At 42.5% G+C, this 19,581-nt stretch overlaps 1 protein-coding gene across 3 annotated transcripts in view; it reads left to right on the top strand.

Moving 5' to 3' along the window:
• The first annotated feature begins 225 nt into the window (after positions 1-225).
• Positions 226-19,581, top strand: part of TNR (tenascin R) — a 93,067-nt gene continuing 73,711 nt past the window's right edge. Inside the window, exons 1-5 of one of the 3 annotated variants that reach the window (XM_017866967.1) lie at positions 226-1,022; positions 4,086-4,562; positions 10,715-10,874; positions 13,511-13,626; positions 16,029-16,179. In XM_017866967.1, coding sequence (XP_017722456.1) covers positions 4,482-4,562; positions 10,715-10,874; positions 13,511-13,626; positions 16,029-16,179 — 508 coding nt within the window. In that variant the 5' untranslated portion in view covers positions 226-1,022; positions 4,086-4,481. Of the gene's footprint in view, positions 1,023-4,085; positions 4,563-10,610; positions 10,875-13,510; positions 13,627-16,028; positions 16,180-19,581 lie in introns of all 3 variants that reach the window. The other 2 variants (XM_017866965.1, XM_017866966.1) reach the window with 2 other exon arrangements.

The following is a 19,581-nucleotide window of genomic DNA, read 5'->3' as shown; positions in this document are numbered from 1 at the left end:
CTCATGAAGTTGTTTTGAAGTGGCTGGCAGAGTCCTTTTGCAATAAATATCTGGGGAAATAGGAGAGGACACCCAAGGCTCCCTGGTCCAATTTCTCACCTGGAAGTGAAAAGAAACTCTGAGTACTCCTCAGAGGAACAGCCCATCCACAGGGCCCCAGCCCCCAGTCCTCATGTTTCCTCCAAGAACCACTTGCCCACCATGGGACCAGACCCGTGTGTTCCAGATAAGCCTTTTGAGAAAACAAAATAGTATGCAGAAGCAGTGTCCATTTTCAGGGGTCCAGTCCTCTAGGGAACAAAGTCCTGGGCCTTTATGACATTGGGCAGCCACTGTCCCTTCCTGATGTCCCCCTTGAAAATCTCTGGCTGCCTATTCCTGAGCTTTGTAGGCTTGTGCAGAGCCATGGTGCCAAGGCATAGGTCTCAGAGGCTGTCTCTTTCCTTGGTTTCCCTTGCAGATTCCCACAACTCCATGCTGTGTGCTGCAGGCTGGTCCTGAACCCAGATCTCTGGCTGAGAGGATGGGGGCAGATGGGGAAACAGTGGTTCTGAAGAACATGCTCATTGGCGTCAACCTGATCCTTCTGGGCTCCATGCTCAAGCCTTCGGAGTGTCAGCTGGAGGTCACCACAGAAAGGGTCCAGAGACAGTCAGTGGAGGAGGAAGGAGGCATTGCCAACTACAACACATCTAGCAAAGAACAGCCTGTGGTCTTCAACCACGTGTACAATATTAACGTGCCCCTGGACAGCCTCTGCTCCTCGGGGCTAGAGGCCTCTGCTGAGCAGGAGGTGAGCGCAGAAGACAAGACTGTGGCAGAGTACACAGGCCAGACTTCAGACCACGAGAGCCAGGTCACCTTTACACACAGGATCAACCTCCCCAAAAAGGCCTGCCCATGTGCCAGTTCGGCCCAGATGCTGCAGGAGCTGCTGAGCCGGATCGAGATGCTGGAGAGAGAGGTGTCAGTGCTGCGAGACCAGTGCAACGCCAACTGCTGCCAAGAAAGTGCTGCCACAGGTAGAGTTTGGGAGCTTGCAGCGTGGTCTCAGGAGGGGAAGGAGAGGGCTGAGCAGAGATGGAGAGTGAACAAGAAGGACCAATGCACTTCCAGCAAAGACACACTCCCAGCAAAACCCTGGCATCTCTTCACACGGTCAAAGGAAAAAAGTGCCTTAGTCTGTAGCTGCCGGTTAATATGTCTCTAAGATCTAAATGCACTTCGTCCCTGAGGGATTCAGTCCAGGGATTTTCTACACTGCGTAGCCAGTTTGAAATACATTAACCTGATTTTGGGGGGATGAGTCAGGTAATGGTTCATCGGTTCAGCACAGCAACTTCGATGGCGAGCAGGGAATTTGATGTCTGTCTTCATTCATCTTTGGTTTTCACAAGCTGTTGAATTAATATCTATCCATGTTAACCTGAGGGACTAGAGAATGCAGACGCTCTGTTCACTCAATCACAGCCTTTCTCCCATCTGAGTAGATGACAGTCATTAAAGTCTCGGAGGACCTATCCCCATCTTCTCCAGTGAGATGGAAGTTTTAGTCCCTGCCCCCTCAACAAGCACTCAGAAGCGTATGCACACACACACACTCTCTCTCTCACACACACACACGCATGCACGTATGCATGCTCTCACACACAACACACTCACATAGCTTAGTGCACCCTCCAAAAGGCTGAAATCTCAGGGGATTTACTTCTAACATTGCCCACCCCTAATTACTAACCCTTATGAGTTATTATCTTTACCTCTCTGCAAGACATAATTAAGTCTTCAGAGTCAGAATTCCCAAGTTCAGATCCTGAATCTGCTGCTTCCTAGCTGACGATCTAAGCAGTTACATATCTGTGCCTTCCTTTCCTCATCTACAAATGGTGCTAGACTAGAGCAACAAGAAGTTATTAACAATGAAAGCACCTATTCAGATGTCAGCCTGGCTTCTATAAGTACTGTATAAGCATCAGCTGTTATCAGCTGATGCCAGTGAGTGGGAATTGTATGTGTACCCCTTTGGGCACAGCTTTTCTCTCCCAAAAGGTACCTTAGACCCCATGCAATTCAGTTCTTTGATGACAAGAGACATTTGTCTTGAGTTCAAGCACTCACCTCTATAGGGTCCATGATCTCAAGGCTTTCAAGGGATGAAGGCTGGAGGTGGCAGAGTGAAATTTTAACAGAGTCTAGATGGCCTGCAGCTACAGAGGGGTATCAGACACATTCACTCTGAGACACAGCAAGTCTAGAGGCAGTCACTGAGGACTAAAATATTTCATGGGTTCCTCTCACATCCTTCTCCTCCCCATAACCAACACTATAAATTAAACAATCTGAAGAACAGAAGAGCAAGTCCAGTTCTACTGTGCTTCAATGACAATGGTCAGGTCAGCTCATCTTTTCAACGAAGCTGAATAGGGGAAAGTCCTAGGTTTCCATGAGCATGGACTCTGCAGCTCAGGAACTTGGGACTTCTATAAGTGAACTTTTTGCCAGCCTTCCACCAGGATCCCTGGCAAATGTGGGAAACATCTGCAAGGAAGAGCTAAGTTAAATAATGTCAGTAAAGTATATTTTCATGGGAGCGGCATGAAGTGGCAGAATTAAGCAAGGATGTAACTTACTGACTTCATATCCTCAGGGCCAAGTGCAAAGAAGGATGCCAGCAGGTACTCCATTTGTATTTCTTTAGTATGTTTACTTGAATCATGCTAGGCAGATAAATTAGCCACTGTCGTTATCCCATAGTAAGGGCTAGGACAGAGACATGCATAGAATCCCAAAGGGGTCACAGCAAACAGTAACTAAATGAGAGTGAGGTCCTGGGGAGTCTTTGAAGTAACCCTGTCACTGGGTTTTGATGAATGAACAGAGTGAGTCAGATGGCAGGCAGGGAGGGAGCCTGACGGGTTTGTAACATGTAAGACCTTTCTCTGCACAGTGGACTCAGTGCTCAGCCTACACCCCCTTAGGTCCCTCACAATCCCATAGCCAGCACCTGGGCATCCTGGTCAGAGGGCTGTCCTCAGTTTGTTGGAAACTTCTTGGGCTGCCCAAAGAGCGAATGAGGGGCTGAGGGATTCACATGCCCTCAGGGACAGACCTTAACCCACAGTGAAATGTGACCTTCACTGCCCAGAGCGCCCTGCAGAACTGAACCCAAGTGACTCTCCTGGGACTTGGCTTGATAACGCACCTGGGCTTGAGCACGTTCCCTTCCTGATTGTCCATTCTTCCCTACCAGTTTTTTCTGGGAACACCTTCCAATAAATCACTTTTACATGGATCTTTATCAAAGACCTACTTCTAAGGAATCCACCCTAAGACACCTTAAAGGTGAGCTTCTGGAGGACAAGGGATCAGATCTCATTCATCTTTGCCCCTAGCCCTGTGCTAGGCATAGACAGCCCATGTTAGGTGAAAATATTTATTTATTTATTTATTTATTTATTTATTTATTTATTTTGAGACGGAGTCTTGCTCTGTCCCCAGGGCTGGAGTGCAGTGGCCGGATCTCAGCTCACTGCAAGCTCCGCCTCCCGGGTTTAGGCCATTCTCCTGCCTCAGCCTCCGGAGTAACAGGGACTACAGGCGCCCGCCACCTCGCCCGGCTAGTTTTTTGTATTTTTAGTAGAGATGGGGTTTCACCGTGTTAGCCAGGATGGTCTCGATCTCCTGACCTCGTGATCCGCCCGGAAAATATTTATTTTTATTTTTTATTTATTTATTTATTTTTTTGAGACGGAGTCTCGCTGTGTCGCCCAGGCTGGAGTACAGTGGCCGGATCTCAGCTCACTGCAAGCTCCGCCTCCCGGGTTTACGCCATTCTCCTGCCTCAGCCTCCGGAGTAGCTGGGACTACAGGCGCCCGCCACCTCACCCGGCTAGTTTTTTGTATTTTTTAGTAGAGAAGGTGAAAATATTTATTAAATTGGATGTGTATCAAACTATGTTGAGCTTCACTCTCAGCAACAGAAATCTGGTCAGAGAATGAGTAGAGAGACCTTTGCCCATCCTTCCCCAGCACCATTGACAGGAGAGGCCACTGCTGCTCTTTGACCTTCTCCTTGACCATTCCAGGACAACTGGACTATATCCCTCACTGCAGTGGCCACGGCAACTTTAGCTTTGAGTCCTGTGGCTGCATCTGCAACGAAGGCTGGTTTGGCAAGAACTGCTCGGAGCCCTACTGCCCGCTGGGTTGCTCCAGCCGGGGGGTGTGTGTGGATGGCCAGTGCATCTGTGACAGCGAGTACAGCGGGGATGACTGTTCCGAACTCCGGTGCCCAACAGACTGCAGCTCCCGGGGGCTCTGCGTGGACGGGCAGTGTGTCTGTGAAGAGCCCTACACTGGCGAGGACTGCAGGGAACTGAGGTGCCCCGGGGACTGTTCGGGGAAGGGGAGATGTGCCAACGGTACCTGTTTATGCGAGGAGGGCTACGTTGGTGAGGACTGCGGCCAGCGGCAGTGTCTGAATGACTGCAGTGGGCGAGGACAATGTGAGGAGGGGCTCTGCATCTGTGAAGAGGGCTACCAGGGCCCTGACTGCTCAGCAGGTAGGCAGGGGAACTCTCTGGGGTGTTTGGCAAGGGTGGTCCAGCAAACTAGCTGGATGCCTCCAGTTAACTTGGGAAGAAAGATGAGTGAGAAAGTGAAGTTTAGGCAAAATAATTCTCGATTGAGTTGTACTCATTTGCTTTCCAAGAGAGCTGATTTCTTGAGTCAATAACAATTGATGAGGCAGATTAAAGAGGATAAAGAGTGGAAATAGGAAAAGGTCAAGTTCAGGCTGAAAGCTGGATTGTTACCCCTGAGACTGGGAAAAGGCAATGGTAGCAATGATGACAACACCTCATTGTCCTTGAGGTGGAGGAGGGTAGACAGTGAGGTCATGGGACCATCTTAGGTAAGGCCATTCTCTAACTCTGAGGTATCCCAAGCGTTCCATCTGCTCAAAATATCTCCCTCATCAGTTGCCATATTCCAGGAACGCCTTACGCAATGCTACTGCAAGAGATGGTGGTTGGTCTGTGAGGCTCTCTGATTATCCTGGAGCTTACAGATTGCAAGATGTTATTAATTTATGAAATGGTTCTAGTGGAGCAGAGTGTTTTTAGACGAGGATTTAAATCTAAATAGAAATAAAGTACTAAGGACTTTGGGTAACAGCTAACATTCTAACAATTAGTACAGAATATTAAAAGAGTATGACTCTGTTCCAGATGACTATCTAGCAAATTAGAACCAACCCTATGTATAGTCTACAATGTCAAAGCTGATAGAAAGATGATGTCCTACAATGGGGATCTAAACCCAACAGAGAGAAAAAAAAAAAAACGGTGTCTCATTGGGACTGATTCTCTTTTGGATACAAATCAGATTATGTTTATTATTTCACTATAGCTCATCCTCTTCTGACTAAATCAGTGACTATTGCGCATACATTTGTTTACATTCTAAACAGTACAGATTAAGTGGTTGGTCCTTTCCATTTAGGGCTCAGAGAGCCCACTGGGATTATTTAAAATAAAAAATAACAACAAACAAACAAACATTTTAAACCTTCTAATGGAGCAATTTTAGGAATTCTCTGATAAGTCATGTGACATCAGTTGAAGGGGGAAAGCCTGGTAAGCCAGGTTCACCAGCTTTCTGTAAGCCAGAGTTACTCCTACATGGCAGGCAACGTTCCTGCACATTTAACTTCAACTTAAATTGTTTTCAAAAATCAATGGTAATAATGAAAAGAAAAACAACAATAATGCACTGTGCTTAGGGAAAAAAGATTTAATGTTCCCTACTTTTTTCCATATCCAATTATTTCATTTAGCCTCCCAATTTTGTTTACTGAATTGAAATATCTTTCTAAAAATATAGTCACCACACCAATTATCCCAAAGTGAATTTCAAGCAGAAATTAAGCCTTATTGTTTCTGAATCCAAAGTCACTAGGCACCTTCTGGGAAGCCAGGCTGATGCATGGCCCCAGTTCCCATCCAGGGGATCAGGCTCCATGAGGCCCCATCTGGAGGACAGCCAGGGTCAGTGTGGGCCATCGCTGTGTTGATGCTATTCTGTAGCGCACATGCTTCTTAGTAGACTCAATCTTTGGTGGTCTGGATATACCTGTCACATTCTTGACCCTGCCTTTCTACAGGGATAGGTTCATTTGCAAACAAAATCTTGATCTAATCCAGGACTCACACTGAACCCTCCTGGCTACCCCAGGGAAGACGCAGCAGCTGCTCGCATAGCTGCAACTGGGTTGAGTCCAAACTATGAGCACGTTACCTCCGACATGGTACCTCTGTGCTGCTTGAGGAACACTTCAATAGGCCCAGATAAATTACTTTACAGGTTCCCAAAGCATGTGAAGAAGGACAGTTGCATAATCTCCATCTGTTTCTATAGCAACCCTAGAGCCACCACTCATTTGCAGGAGGTCTACTCTTAAGGCCTGCTTTTTAAACCAAGTGCTACAGGTCTCTTCCAGAGAAGTATCTAGGTCATTATCTAAAGTGCTACTTTGCTTGCTCTTTGTGAAAAGGCTGTAGGAGAAGGGGCTATTTATCCACTGTTTGACGTTCCTGGCTGGGTGCACACACCACAGCACTATGTTCCCATTGCCCATAGGACTGAGGAGAGGAGAGAGAAGGGTTAGGAAGGTGAAAACACTGAAAGTCTCAAAATATACTTCCTTATAGGGCATTCTTTTCTCTTTGGAAAGGGCGTAGAAAATAGCTGCCCGTTGTGTGGATTTCATTCTGAGGCCCCCCAGGTCTGCAGCACTTGAGCACAATTGAACAATGTTGCCAAGGTCACTACATTTGACTCCTAGCCTTGATCTATCCTCATAGTGTGCCAAGGGACAAAATCTCAAGACTTCCCCCTCCATTTTCTGCCCATGTACAGATAACAGAACAAAACATTCATGAATATGAGAACTTAAAACAGGCCTTAGAAAGAAGCTTCTCATTTTACAGATTTAAAAAGCAGCAGTCAGTGAGACAGATTTTCCCAGAGCCAGACAGCTAATTAATGGCAGAGTAAGAAAAAGAATCCTGGTCTCCTACCAGCTTCTAGCACTCTTTTATCTTCTCTGGAATGCAAAGTAGAATAGAATTGAAAAATAAAAATTTTAAAGCCAGATAGACAAAGAAGTAGCCTTTTGGTATGAAAGCTGAGCTCCATCACATGATAAAAAAAAAAAAAGGGAGGTGTCAGAGGTAGGGTGGAAAAGCACATTCAACCATTTGTCCACATCTCTCCCCAGTGATGGTGGTTAGTGTGGGGGCTGGCCAGGGAGCTGGCCAAAACTCCCCTGGAGCCAGCAGGATAAAAGAACCATCAGAGCAGGGTCTTGAGACAATCCAGAAAGCTGTTCCCTGGACTTCAGTCAGACCCACGGAGATTCATCAGTGTCAGCCTCTGCTCTGTCAGGACTGCAGCCAGCCCAACCTTTGGCACCCGAAACCACTTGCTCTTTGGAGTAAGACACATCACGGAACTAATTCCAACTGCTCTCACCACATAAGTGCAACATTTATGCAAGATCTAAAAAGGAAACAGCATGGCATCTTTGCAGATAAGCAACCCTGATTCCTCAAGCCACAGTTTATTCCTCTTTAACAGCCTGCTCTTCCTCAAGTTTCAAAGTTGACACCCCAAAGAAAGTAAGACTAAGAATACTTTGCACTCACCATGAATTCATTGAATTAAGGCACGAGGCTCTTTGATTGTTTGTGGTACAGTTCAATATAATTTTGTTTTATAAGGATTACTGATGCCTAGTGTACATAGCTGTGTACATAGCTGCTGCTAAGTTAGAGTGCAAGTAGTGGTGGTCTCCTCCATTGAGCCACCATTGTCAAGACCACTTCCACGAGGAATGACACCAGTTACTGCTTTCTCGGTCAGAAGTGTCGGCAATGTTTACCACCAGGCTCAGGCCTTAAGCTAAGTTGCCAAGATTTTTTTTTAAATCCTTCTGCACCTCTTTTTTTGCTTCAAAATCCCAAAGTGCTCTTCTTAGATCACCCTCTATTGTCAATATTAGCTTTGAAGAAGGAAGCAAAAAGGAATACTCTGATTTGTTCCAAATGCCTGAAGAATTGCTGGTGACTTGAAATTTGAAGTGGTCATTTCTGCCACTCTGACAGAAGTCCTGCATAGGAAACCTGGAGTTAATGTGTTGAATCACAGGAGACAGGCACTAGAGAACCTGTTTAAAAAGAATTTTCTCACCTCTAGGATGAGCACCAGTCTAGAGGTCACATCTACTAAGATCATTTGAATTATTCCTAATATAGTTGACTTTGGGAGGCCATGTATAAATGAAAGGAGGCATCTTGTGCCATCTGTAACATGCTGCCTAAATTGTAGGGGAAAGAATGAAGACTGTGGAAGATCAGGGTTTGACAGTCAGTTCTGCTATGACACCACTCTGACTTCTGGCACATCCTTAACCTGGGATTCAGCTTCCTCATTGGTAAAGCTGGGATAATTATATCTACATGAACTACCTCATAGGGCTGCTATTAAATATTTTTTTTAATTCTAGTTAGATGGTATATCTGAAAATAGTTTATAGACTGTGAAATGCTACACAAACGTAAAGTGGTGTTGTATATTGGCTAAGAAGTTTTACAGTCATTCTACCTGCATTCTAATCCTAGCTTCTATGTTTGCTGACTGTGTGGTCCAGTTTTGTCACCTATAAAATAGTAGTAATAATGATACCTTAATTCCACAGTGTTGGCAAGAGGATGAAATGAAATAATCTACATAAAAGTGGTTAGCATTGTACCTGGTGCATAAGAAGTGCTCAGTAGTGCTCGGTATAATCATGCAAAATCCTGACAGGTTCTAAATATCAACTCTTCTTCTCATGGCCTAGGAGTCATTCTGTACGTGTTATACAGGCTGTCCCAAAGATTTTAGTGAAATTCAAAGCTTTAAAAAGGTCAGAAATATAGGTGATACAGTTTATAAAACATCATTTGAAAGTTTATTTAAATTTCATTTACACTTCTTTAGTTTTATAAATTTTAAACAAAATTTTAAAATTTTGTTTCAGTCAACATTTGTCATCCTCAAGTAGCTCTGCTTTCTAGACTGTTTTATTCAATGAATGGTTTTAGGTAAAAGTAATTGAAGCAAATGTCCAGCAGTGCATATATATGCTGCTGATTCTATCCTGTGAGTCTGGGATCTGTTAAAGGTCTCCTTGTATCTCTGCCTTTGCTGAGGATTTGAGGGTGCCTGTGTGAATACAATGAGACAGCACTCTCCACTCACATGGTCCTGCAAAACACAGCTGGCTTCAGCCTACCTGGTTGTAAAGGGGAAGGGTGAGATTACCCAGGGGAGAAATTCAAAACCTATGACAATGCTTAAACTCATGGAAGCCTCCACTACATATAAATTTATAAGTTAATAATGATCATTTAAATAAATATTGGCTTGATCTTTGATTTAATCTATGGGCAGGTCTAATTACAGACACACTGAAGTTAGCCTCCTAGTTAGTCTTAAAGTCTGAATTATTTAATGGCCACAACACTGGTGAATCTTCATTTTCCAAGACGATACACAAAAGGCTATTTCTATGTGTTTTAACCTTTGGTGACTCCAAGCAGTATTTGAGAAATCAGAAGAAAGTAAAGCAAAGTCCTCAAGAATGTTTTTTTTATCATCATCATCTCCAAGATTGAGGCTAACAAAAATTAGTTTAACACAAGCTAGGTTTCTTTCAGAACATAAGTGGTCTTTAAAAGGGAAAATTCTACAATAATGGGCTGTTGAGTGTCTTCATCAGGCCATGGTATCCAGGACTTACTGTTTTGGCTTCTCATAATTTGCAAGATAATCAGGAATGAGTCTTTATTTCCACTTGCCAAATCAGATATTGGCTCCCAGAGCAATCTGATGACAATAACTTATTAAACCACCAAAAATTTTGGCCAGTGGTGTGCTGTTAAATATCTAACAACCTGGCTCTCTGAAGGAAAAAAATTTAAAAGCCCTGTTGTGTAGCGTTTGCCAGTTTCCATGATGTAAATACTCTCTCCATGGCCAATTTCAATTACCAACGTGACGTCACTAAACATGGAGCTGGAAACAGATGTGTAGTAGGGTACATTCATAGAATATTTTCACCAGACAGATAGAGCACACATAAATTATCTGAAAGGTATAGATAATAGTAAAATGTAGTCAAATAATTTGAAAGTGATAAATTTTGAGTATCTATTACCTTTGTTTTTAATATAATTTACTTAAGTATTAGGTTATAAAATTGAATCTTTAGTAATGGCTCTATTCAACGACAGTCTTGAAACGGTCCTGAAAATTTGACAATCAGCCTTTACAAGCCAGTAGGAGCTGGCTCCAGTGCATGTTCATGACCTTATAGACATTGTGGTACTAAGCACCAAAAAGACAAGAGCCTGCTCATAAAGGAAGTTACAAATCACTTAGAGCCATTGAGCCCAGCAGAACATATAGACATGGCATAGGGGGTGAGAAGTGAGGAAGAAAGTTGAGTCCAGGATGGGGAAGGCAATCCTCTGAGCTCATGCTATCTATGTATTGCCTCCTGGTAGTTGCCCCTCCAGAGGACTTGCGAGTGGCTGGTATCAGCGACAGGTCCATTGAGCTGGAATGGGACGGGCCGATGGCAGTGACGGAATATGTGATCTCTTACCAGCCGACGGCCCTGGGGGGCCTCCAGCTCCAGCAGCGGGTGCCTGGAGATTGGAGTGGTGTCACCATCACGGAGCTGGAGCCAGGTCTCACCTACAACATCAGCGTCTACGCTGTCATTAGCAACATCCTCAGCCTTCCCATCACTGCCAAGGTGGCCACCCGTACGTACCATTTCCCCGTCCTGCTTCATTTTCCTTTTCTCCTACATGAGATCATGGACATTCATGATAGTAGTGTCTTTTCTTAATTCTTCAGGGATGCCTGGAATAGTCATTGCCCTTGAGGGGAAGGGCTACAGATGTGGTCCATTTAGAAAGGATACATCATTAAAAGCACTTTCGATTAAAAGAGTTTCCAAATTCAGGCAGCTTTCATAAATTATAGAACCAAAAGGACAAAAAGTACTTTAATTATAGAGTACTGACTTGTTATAAACTAGACTCTGATTAGAAGTCAAGGAAAGTATGAGACATCTACAGACTTTGAATCAGTTAGAGATACAAAACAAGGAGATATGAACTAGTACCTCTAAGAAGTAAGTGCTAAATGGTATGTTCTTGACCGTAAGTGTATAGCAAAGTGAGAAAAAAATCGTATTTAAAACCAAAACTGACAACATCCCCTTCTCCTGATAGAGAGGTGGCATAATTTCCTCCTGGTCTTTTGTTTAGCAAAATATCTTAATAGTTCATTTTAGTTATAAATGTTGAAGCCCTAGAGCATAGTTTAGAAGGATTCACAGAGAAGAGAGAGAGATGGAGACAGAAAACAATCTAAACTGCTCTCCATAAGAAATGAACAGTTTTTTTACACATAATGGGAAACTTTTGTGGGTGTGTATCTGTATTTTGTGTATGTTCAAGCATAGAAAAATATAAAAGATTGCATACCAATTATTAACACTGACTACATCAAAGAGTAGAATAAGAAGGAGATAGGAAATTATTATTATATTTTTCTATATACCCCTCTGAATTCTTAAATTGATACAATAAGCCTGTTTTAGTTCATAATTTCAAAAGCCAGGCAGAAGAATTTAGACAAGAGAAGTTCTCATCACCCCAAGTCTACTGCAAAACCTGCATGCACACAAGTGCCTGTGTGCCTTATGTGGAAACTCTTCAGAGAGATCATGAGAAAGGGGCTGTATCTGATTAAAATCCAGGAAGAGAGAAGAGAACATTCACAGGAGATGAGGTATGAGTGATACAGAGATTTTTAGCAGTAACAAGAAACTGGAACAAGAAGTGACCATGAAAACATAAGCCCTCTAGAATTCAGACAGCTCTTGGGCCAGTAAATAGGACTTACCACCAGATAAGGGGTAAGAGATTTGAGCCCATTTTGTGTAGATAAGATGGTATTTGGGTAGCAAATACCACGAAAGTTCAGAAAAGGAAAAGGCCAAGGTAGAAAGAGCCTTGAAATCTTCATGGAAGCTCCAGGACTGAAATGAGCTTTGAAGGATGCAAGGATAGAGACAGGCAGAGGGGAAAGAATTAAGAAGTCATCTTGTCCCCTTGCTTTTCAGGTGACAGAAATTCTGTTACAATTTTGGACTCTGCTATGAGATGAGTGCTGACTCTGTTAATATGCCTATAATTATCTCTGTTTATATTTGACCTTTTTTAAAAAAAAATTTTCTGGTGCCTGAGAACTGGTTTTAAATATCTGCAATGATTGTGCAGAGAGGCAGGTCACCATCTGCCGCTTTTCCCACCTTGCTCCGGGATGAGTCACCATCCTAAGTGCCTGGCCTAACTCCCAAGCGTCTACTCTCTGATCCACATGCACGCGCAGTGATGAGGTTTCCATCTCCTGTGGCATTTATTATGCCAATTCAGGGCATTCCCTCAGGCAAGCTCCCAGGTGACAAGGACAAGATCATGTAAACCACCTGACACACCTTCAAGTGGGTTCACAGTCAGCCCTGCCTTCCAACCAAGAAGCATGAAAACGCTTCCAAACAGGAAAGATGAGAAAATCTGTCCTTTTTCCAATGGGAATAGCCCATGAGAGGCAAAGCTAAAATGGGAGCAGGCTTCCTGGAGAACTGAGAAAAGTCATGCTGTCATATTTCAGGGCTGATAATTGGAACTCCATTAGGACAAGCACACTTCCATCTCACAAAACCTGTGCATGTGTATGTGTCTGTGTGGTTGGGGAAGAAGGGGCGGTGGGAGGAAAAGAGGGAGATACACGAAATGAAAAATTCAGACCATCCTAGACTTACTGATTTGAGCTAAACAAAATACTCTCAATGTGCATCAATGATCAAGGAAATCACTCTAGTATTAATTCTGAAATTGGTTTGCTCCACACCTTTAGTTAGCTTTCTCTGTGCCTCTCTTTTCCTGTATGCAAAATGACAACACTGATAGAAGCCATCATAGTGCCTCCCGAGAGTGCTGTAAAGCTTCTAAAGATACTGCTCAAGTCCTCTGAAAAAGGCACTATATTATATATGAAATGCCAAGATCTACTACATTAGTAAGAAAGGGAAAAGGATGTCTGCATTTTAATAGTAACCTATTAATGTAATAAAAAGCATTAAAATTATTTCTATATATTGTGTTTAAGTTAACTCATGTATTCCATCAACATCCAGCAGTAGGGCCACAGTGGGATGGGTAGTTCCTGCACCTGGGACTCACTGTGTCTGGAGTAAGATTGGGATTGTCCACCAGACACCACCATGCCCATGGCGTGGAGGGAGTTCACCAAGACAAAGCATCAGGCAATGCTCTCTGTCCCAAGGGTTAGCCATGACATTGTCACCTACATTGCTGTTTTCCAGATCTCTCCACTCCTCAAGGGCTACAATTTAAGACGATCACAGAGACCACCGTGGAGGTGCAGTGGGAGCCCTTCTCATTTTCCTTTGATGGGTGGGAAATCAGCTTCATTCCAAAGGTAACACTCACCTATTAAACTGTCAGACAGACTTATTTGGAGTATTTGTACCTTTAGCTTGGAATCAGGGGCAGCAAGGAAGGCGCTACCCAATATCTCTCTCCATGCCATTAAAGACACAAAATGGCATGTTGTGGGTGTCTGGGATATAGAACATTTCTGTGACAAATATGTGGTAATGACCCACTGACAAGAGTAACTCCAATCATGGCACCCTGACCTTGCAGAACAGAGGATGCAGGAAGCAGCCACCAGCTCCAGCTCTCTGCTGAGATAACTCTAGGGCCTGATGAACCATGGTTTTGGTGAGCGTGAAAGCCAGACCCTCAAAAAATCGAGGCTTCTCTTTAGAACATAAGAAAAGCCAGACTGAATCAGTTACATAATCAGTCAAAAGCTTCATTCTGTGCAGACAGATGCACCAGAGAAAAGTCAGCTTGCGTGGCATCAATCTCTAAAGGTTATAGACATAACACAAAGACACCTTGGGTCTCCTGGATTACTCATAATAAATTTGTAACCTATTAATTTAGCAACTTATTTTATTAGTCTATGACTTTTAAAGTATCCTAAGATTCCTTTCTATTCTTTAAGGCAGTATTTCTTTATTTTCTTAATTCTAAAACTAACTTTTCTGAATTGCCAGAGGTGCATGCCTGGCTCCAGATTTCCAGAATTTGTTGACCCTACCAGTGTCCTCCCTAACTGTACCACACATGAGGATATAAAGTTCAATCAGACTCCTTCCCTCTGTCTTTATTCTTCAACATCAAAGAACGTTTTTTAGCCATTCATCAGACTTAATGACAAATGATACATTTTTGGCTAACAAGACTATGATTTCACCATTCTTTTACTCCAAAATTCTTGGAGCCATGAACTGTTAGAATTACAAAAGACCTTCAAGTTCACAGGGTACGACCCCTCATTTTATATCTAGTTTAGTTTAATATATAGAGACTATGATTCAGAAAACTTGAAGGACCCCTCATTTTACATCTAGTTTAGTTTAATTTATAGAGACTGTGATTCAGAAAACTTGAAGGACATCATACAACTAGTTGGTGACAGGCTTAAAATGAGTACCTGGGCCTCCACCTCCTATCCCAGGGCTCCATTCACTAAACCTGTATGCCCCATTCTCTTATGTGGATACAGTCATATCATAGTCACATTCACAGCAAGGTAAATATATCTAAACAGACATCTGTACAAATATGTCTTATTTAAGTTAAAATGATAAATAAAATATGGCAGGCAATTGAGTTGTATAACAATTGGAACAATCAAGTCACCTTGTTGCTCAGGAAGAAAAAGTTATGCCAGGTTCTACTGTTACATGTATCCAATATGTAAAACTCTAATTAAAAGAGAAGCTGACCAGGGAATGCCAAGGCCAAATGCATGGCCACGTGGTTTAATAACTGCTGTGATCTGTACGTTGAGGCCACTGGGGGGCATTCATGACACTGATTTATAAGAGTACAGCTATAAATTACATATAAGGCACCCTGGGTACCATAAATAGAGACCAAAGAATAGGGGAGCATGGCAGTGCCCTCCAAAAAAGGCCCTCTTGTCTCCTCCACTTCTAAGGACACTCATAGAAAGTATATGGAGAGAAAGAGAGAGGGAAAGATAAGATAGAAAGATAGATAATAAATAATAAATTCTAGATTCAATCTTGTGAAGTTACTCTTTCTCATTGTCTCTTCCCTCTTGTCTCCTTCTTCGCTTCTTGTTATTCTCTTTTTCCAAGCTTCCTTTTTCCTTTCTTTGTACTTCATGTTTGGTTGTCTCACTGAGTCCTAATTCATCTAGGTGGAGGGGAAACGAGACATTGACAGATTCACACTGAATGTAACACCATGAGAAACTCCAGATATAGCAAAATATTAGCTCTGGCTCATAAACAATTATCTCATGGCAATGTCTTAGTTTGACATGTGTTGTGTGTGTATATAAAGATGTTTACACACAAACACACATGACTATCCTCTTCTAAATAGCCAGAGGCATGTTCATTACGATAAATGCCAAAAAGCTCTGATGAATGTTAACCGTAACCATCAAACATTTGATCATTGGCAAAAGCCAATCTGCACCACCTCATGACTAATTTTTATTGGCAAACTCAGCAAACTCAGGAGAGCTGAAAGAAATGTTCCTAAAAATTGACCTTCCGTTTGCCAAATCCTCATAGGGTGGTTTCTTTCTTGTGGAGTCCATGGGGAGTTATTTCTGGCCCCAGATACTCAGCTGTCAGCGAGGAGGCAAGAGACTTCGCCCTATTTTAAATTCACAGCCCACAATTAGTATTCCACACCTTTATCTTTCTCTCATCAGATTTCTCTCCCAGTGACTTTTCTCTTTTGCTTTCTCTGCTTCTCCCCACTGTCCAGAACAATGAAGGGGGAGTGATTGCTCAGGTCCCCAGTGATGTTACGTCCTTTAACCAGACGGGACTAAAGCCTGGGGAGGAATACATTGTCAATGTGGTGGCTCTGAAAGAACAGGCCCGGAGCCCCCCTACCTCGGCCAGCGTCTCCACAGGTGAGTGCCTCCAACCCTTCTCCCTAGAGCTGCCTACTAGGTCACTCGGAAAAGAACCACATAATTCCCCAAGGAGTGCAGAGACAAAAGAGGTGCTAGAATTTCTCCCAGAGCTGGGACAATTCTGGTACCTGGCGATGGAGCTACTCTACCAGATGCTTAGCTCATCATCTTCCTTATTACTCATCCTTACAAGCACTGACATCTGGGAGAGTGTTTCATGGAGACAATTCTTTTTTAATATTTCCATTATATTTATTCTGATCTTACTCATGAAGAAGCCTCATTTGTCAGCCCCTGGTGTCAATGAGCTTTGGAAGCAGCAAGAGCTGACTCACTCTTACCTGTGATGATATTTGGAGAAAGTCATCTGAACCTTCCCAAACCTCAATTTATTTTACAAGATAAGCAAGAATAATTTATGATAAACAAGAGTACCTCCTTCATTAAGTTAATATGAGGATGGAATTAGATAAAGCACACAAAGCAATCAGCTCTGTGCTGATGAGAGTGAGTGCTCAATAGTTGGTATACACACATATACTCAGAACATACTCAGAAGTGAAAGTGGTGGAAACAAGTCATTCAAAAGTGAGGAGGTATGGGTTGGGTCACTGTTCAAGGTGATGGCTTAAGTCTATTATTATTTCATCCCACAGTTCACCTCATTCAAGATTATATTATATTTCCAGGATTGATTCATTAATTGTCATATTTTGCCTTATTGTTTCCTTAGCTAACAAAGAATGTTCAACTTCAATGCTGTAAATTAGTTATTGTGATATATCAATGTGTGTCCTCACCAAGAATGTCTTGAAAGTTATACATAGCATCTGGCATAAGTTTTGGTTCTTGTTTTATTGTTGATGGAGCTGAAACTCAGAGGCTAAGCAACTTTCCCTGACAGTAACAGAAATTGAGATAGGTGACTATTGGTACAGCTTTATGTGTTTTTCATAAACAGAAATTGATGCACCAGAAAGCCAGTTTTAAGTTCAGGACAAAAGGCTGAGTTGACCAGAAATGAGACCCACAACACAATGTAATGAGACTACGTTTACAGATTAGTGATTCATGCTCCGCTATTGAATACAAACCAAACAGCATCAGGTGCCGAGGCTTAAGCTCAGCTTAGAAAACATTGGTTCAGAACTATTGTGGTAGTAGCTTGTGTTCCATTAATGCACCAAGGTTCTATGGCAGTGCCTCAAGGCTAGAATCCAGTGGAGAGCCAGACCTCTAATTACTCTTTCTTCCATGCCTCCAACCAGGACAGCTCCACTTTGATCTGTTTTATATTTTGTACATCCAATTAAGATTTTTGTCCTTTAAAAAAAAAGTTTACCACCCAAAAAGCTTTCAAACCATTGTCTAATCCAAAAAGTATGTTTTAGAAGAAACTCTGATCCAGAGTATGTTTTTTAACCATAAAACCTAAAGTGCTCTGTAGGAATCCCTCCAGAAGGCTGGTAGCTGAGGTTTTCCACAGCTCTGTTCCCCAAGGTTATGCTGTAAACTGAAGAGTTGACATTTCATAACTTGGGGGCAGAAAGGAAAAGTCACAACAACACTGCTATCACAAAAGACAGGTTAACAAGAGAAAGCATAACAAATTTATTTAATCAAAGTTTCACGTGACACAGGAGCCTTCAGAAATGAGGACCCAAAGACGTGGGGGATATTATCTGTTTTTATGCTTAGGTTTGAGGAAGAATGGACAGCCATGTAGAAATGTAAATGGACAAATGGCTATGATCTAATGGTAATAGTCTAAAGGGGAGACCTAGCAAGGCCTGTCTGCTCAGATTCTTCTTGGCCTCTCTGTGAAGCATTTCTTCTCCACCTCCTCGATGGGGCAGGACCCCACTGGAATGAGGGTCCTCAAAGGAGAAGGGAGGAGGGAAAAAGTGACCTTTCTAGGTTTTATGGCTTGCTTTGGGGAAGAGGAGTTCTAGTTTCTATGACCTGCCTTGAGGAAGAGGAATTCTGATTTCTGTTAATCACTTCAAGGGGAGAAGAAGGGTCAGGAGACGGGAGGACTGCAGATGGTCAGAAAAACCTTGCTCACTTCTGGGGCTGTTTCTGAAGCTCTTTCATTCCTCTTTAATTCAAAGCACTCAGCACACCAAGGTGCCAAACTTTGGGGTGTCCTGGGATGAGCCCAACAATAGCAGGTGCAGCTTCTCCTCTTCTGATATGAAATGTTTCAAGGTGTCCAAATTATTCCTGTGATTTGATATTAAGAAAGTATTAGTAAAAGACAAAAGGCTAAAAGGAGAAGATGGTTCATAAGAGGATAGAAAATGTTGCAGTTAAGGAATGTTTTTCTCCTAGAATATTGAGAGATCATAGAGAAGGTAATCCAGCCTTGCCTTAGTCTTATAGTCAAATCACATTCTTATAACATTTGCAGTATTTTGGGTTTGGCAGTTCCTTAAGATTAAAATTAAAATTCCAGATCTAGAAATTTGTGGTAAAGCTAGGCAGAATTATTTTCATTTAAGAAAAAATGTCCTTAATATTTTGACATCATCTACAGAATCATGAAGAAATGGAAAACATTTATTCTAGTTTACTTTTGAGCAGGGGTTGTGTTTATTTAGACATTAGGACCAAAGCTGAAAGCAAGTTGATACCTCCTTGATTGGAATGGAACATTGCTACCAAGTGGCCAACGAAAGGGCAGAATCCAAGAGTGGCTATGAAAAAGACGGTTGGCTCCCAGTCCTGTGTGCTGTTTTTAGGAAACGATTGTTTAATTATTTCCTTCTGCTAAGGGCTGACCTACACCAACCCCCTACTGTGAAGCTCTGTGTCCTCATCAGGCACTCAGGCTGCCTTCTTCTAGGCAGGCCATTTTGTGAATGCAAATTACAAGACCTCCCACAGCTAAAGCCCTTTGTGCTACATAATCACATTTTAATATGTTCAATCCATTATGATTAGGGTTTTCTGGATTTAAAGAGTTGAAGGACAAAAGCCTTTTGTGGTCAGTTGCATTTCCCTGACACCTTTTTTTTTTTTTTTTTTTCCCCAAAAGCTACAGTTTATTGAAATGCTTCCCCTTCTTTCTCATGGATAAAGAAGATTTTCCATTTATTTCATTTACTCAACACACATTTATTGAGTATCTACTATGCTTCAGATATCAAGCTTACACAGCACCTAGGAGGCCACTTCCCCCATTTCATAATTAAGTTAAATTAAATGTAAAAGGCCTAAGTTATCTAAAACCACCAAGTGCAACATGCTGAAAAGAAGCTGGATATATTCTGTTAAATCACATTACTACCTCAAATATGAAAACCAGGAGTTCATTTTAACTCCAAACCATGTGGCACCCAAGTGGTCTGGTGATTTTCATTTTAGCTGGTGCTGGACCAAGAGTCCTAAGCAGCTTAA

The sequence above is a fragment of the Rhinopithecus bieti genome, unplaced genomic scaffold (genome assembly GCF_001698545.2).
Source record: "Rhinopithecus bieti isolate Rb0 unplaced genomic scaffold, ASM169854v2 scaffold_1853, whole genome shotgun sequence".
Lineage (NCBI taxonomy): Eukaryota > Metazoa > Chordata > Mammalia > Primates > Cercopithecidae > Rhinopithecus > Rhinopithecus bieti.
Note: the sequence above shows the minus strand (reverse complement) of the source record. Positions and strands in the feature narration are given on the sequence as shown.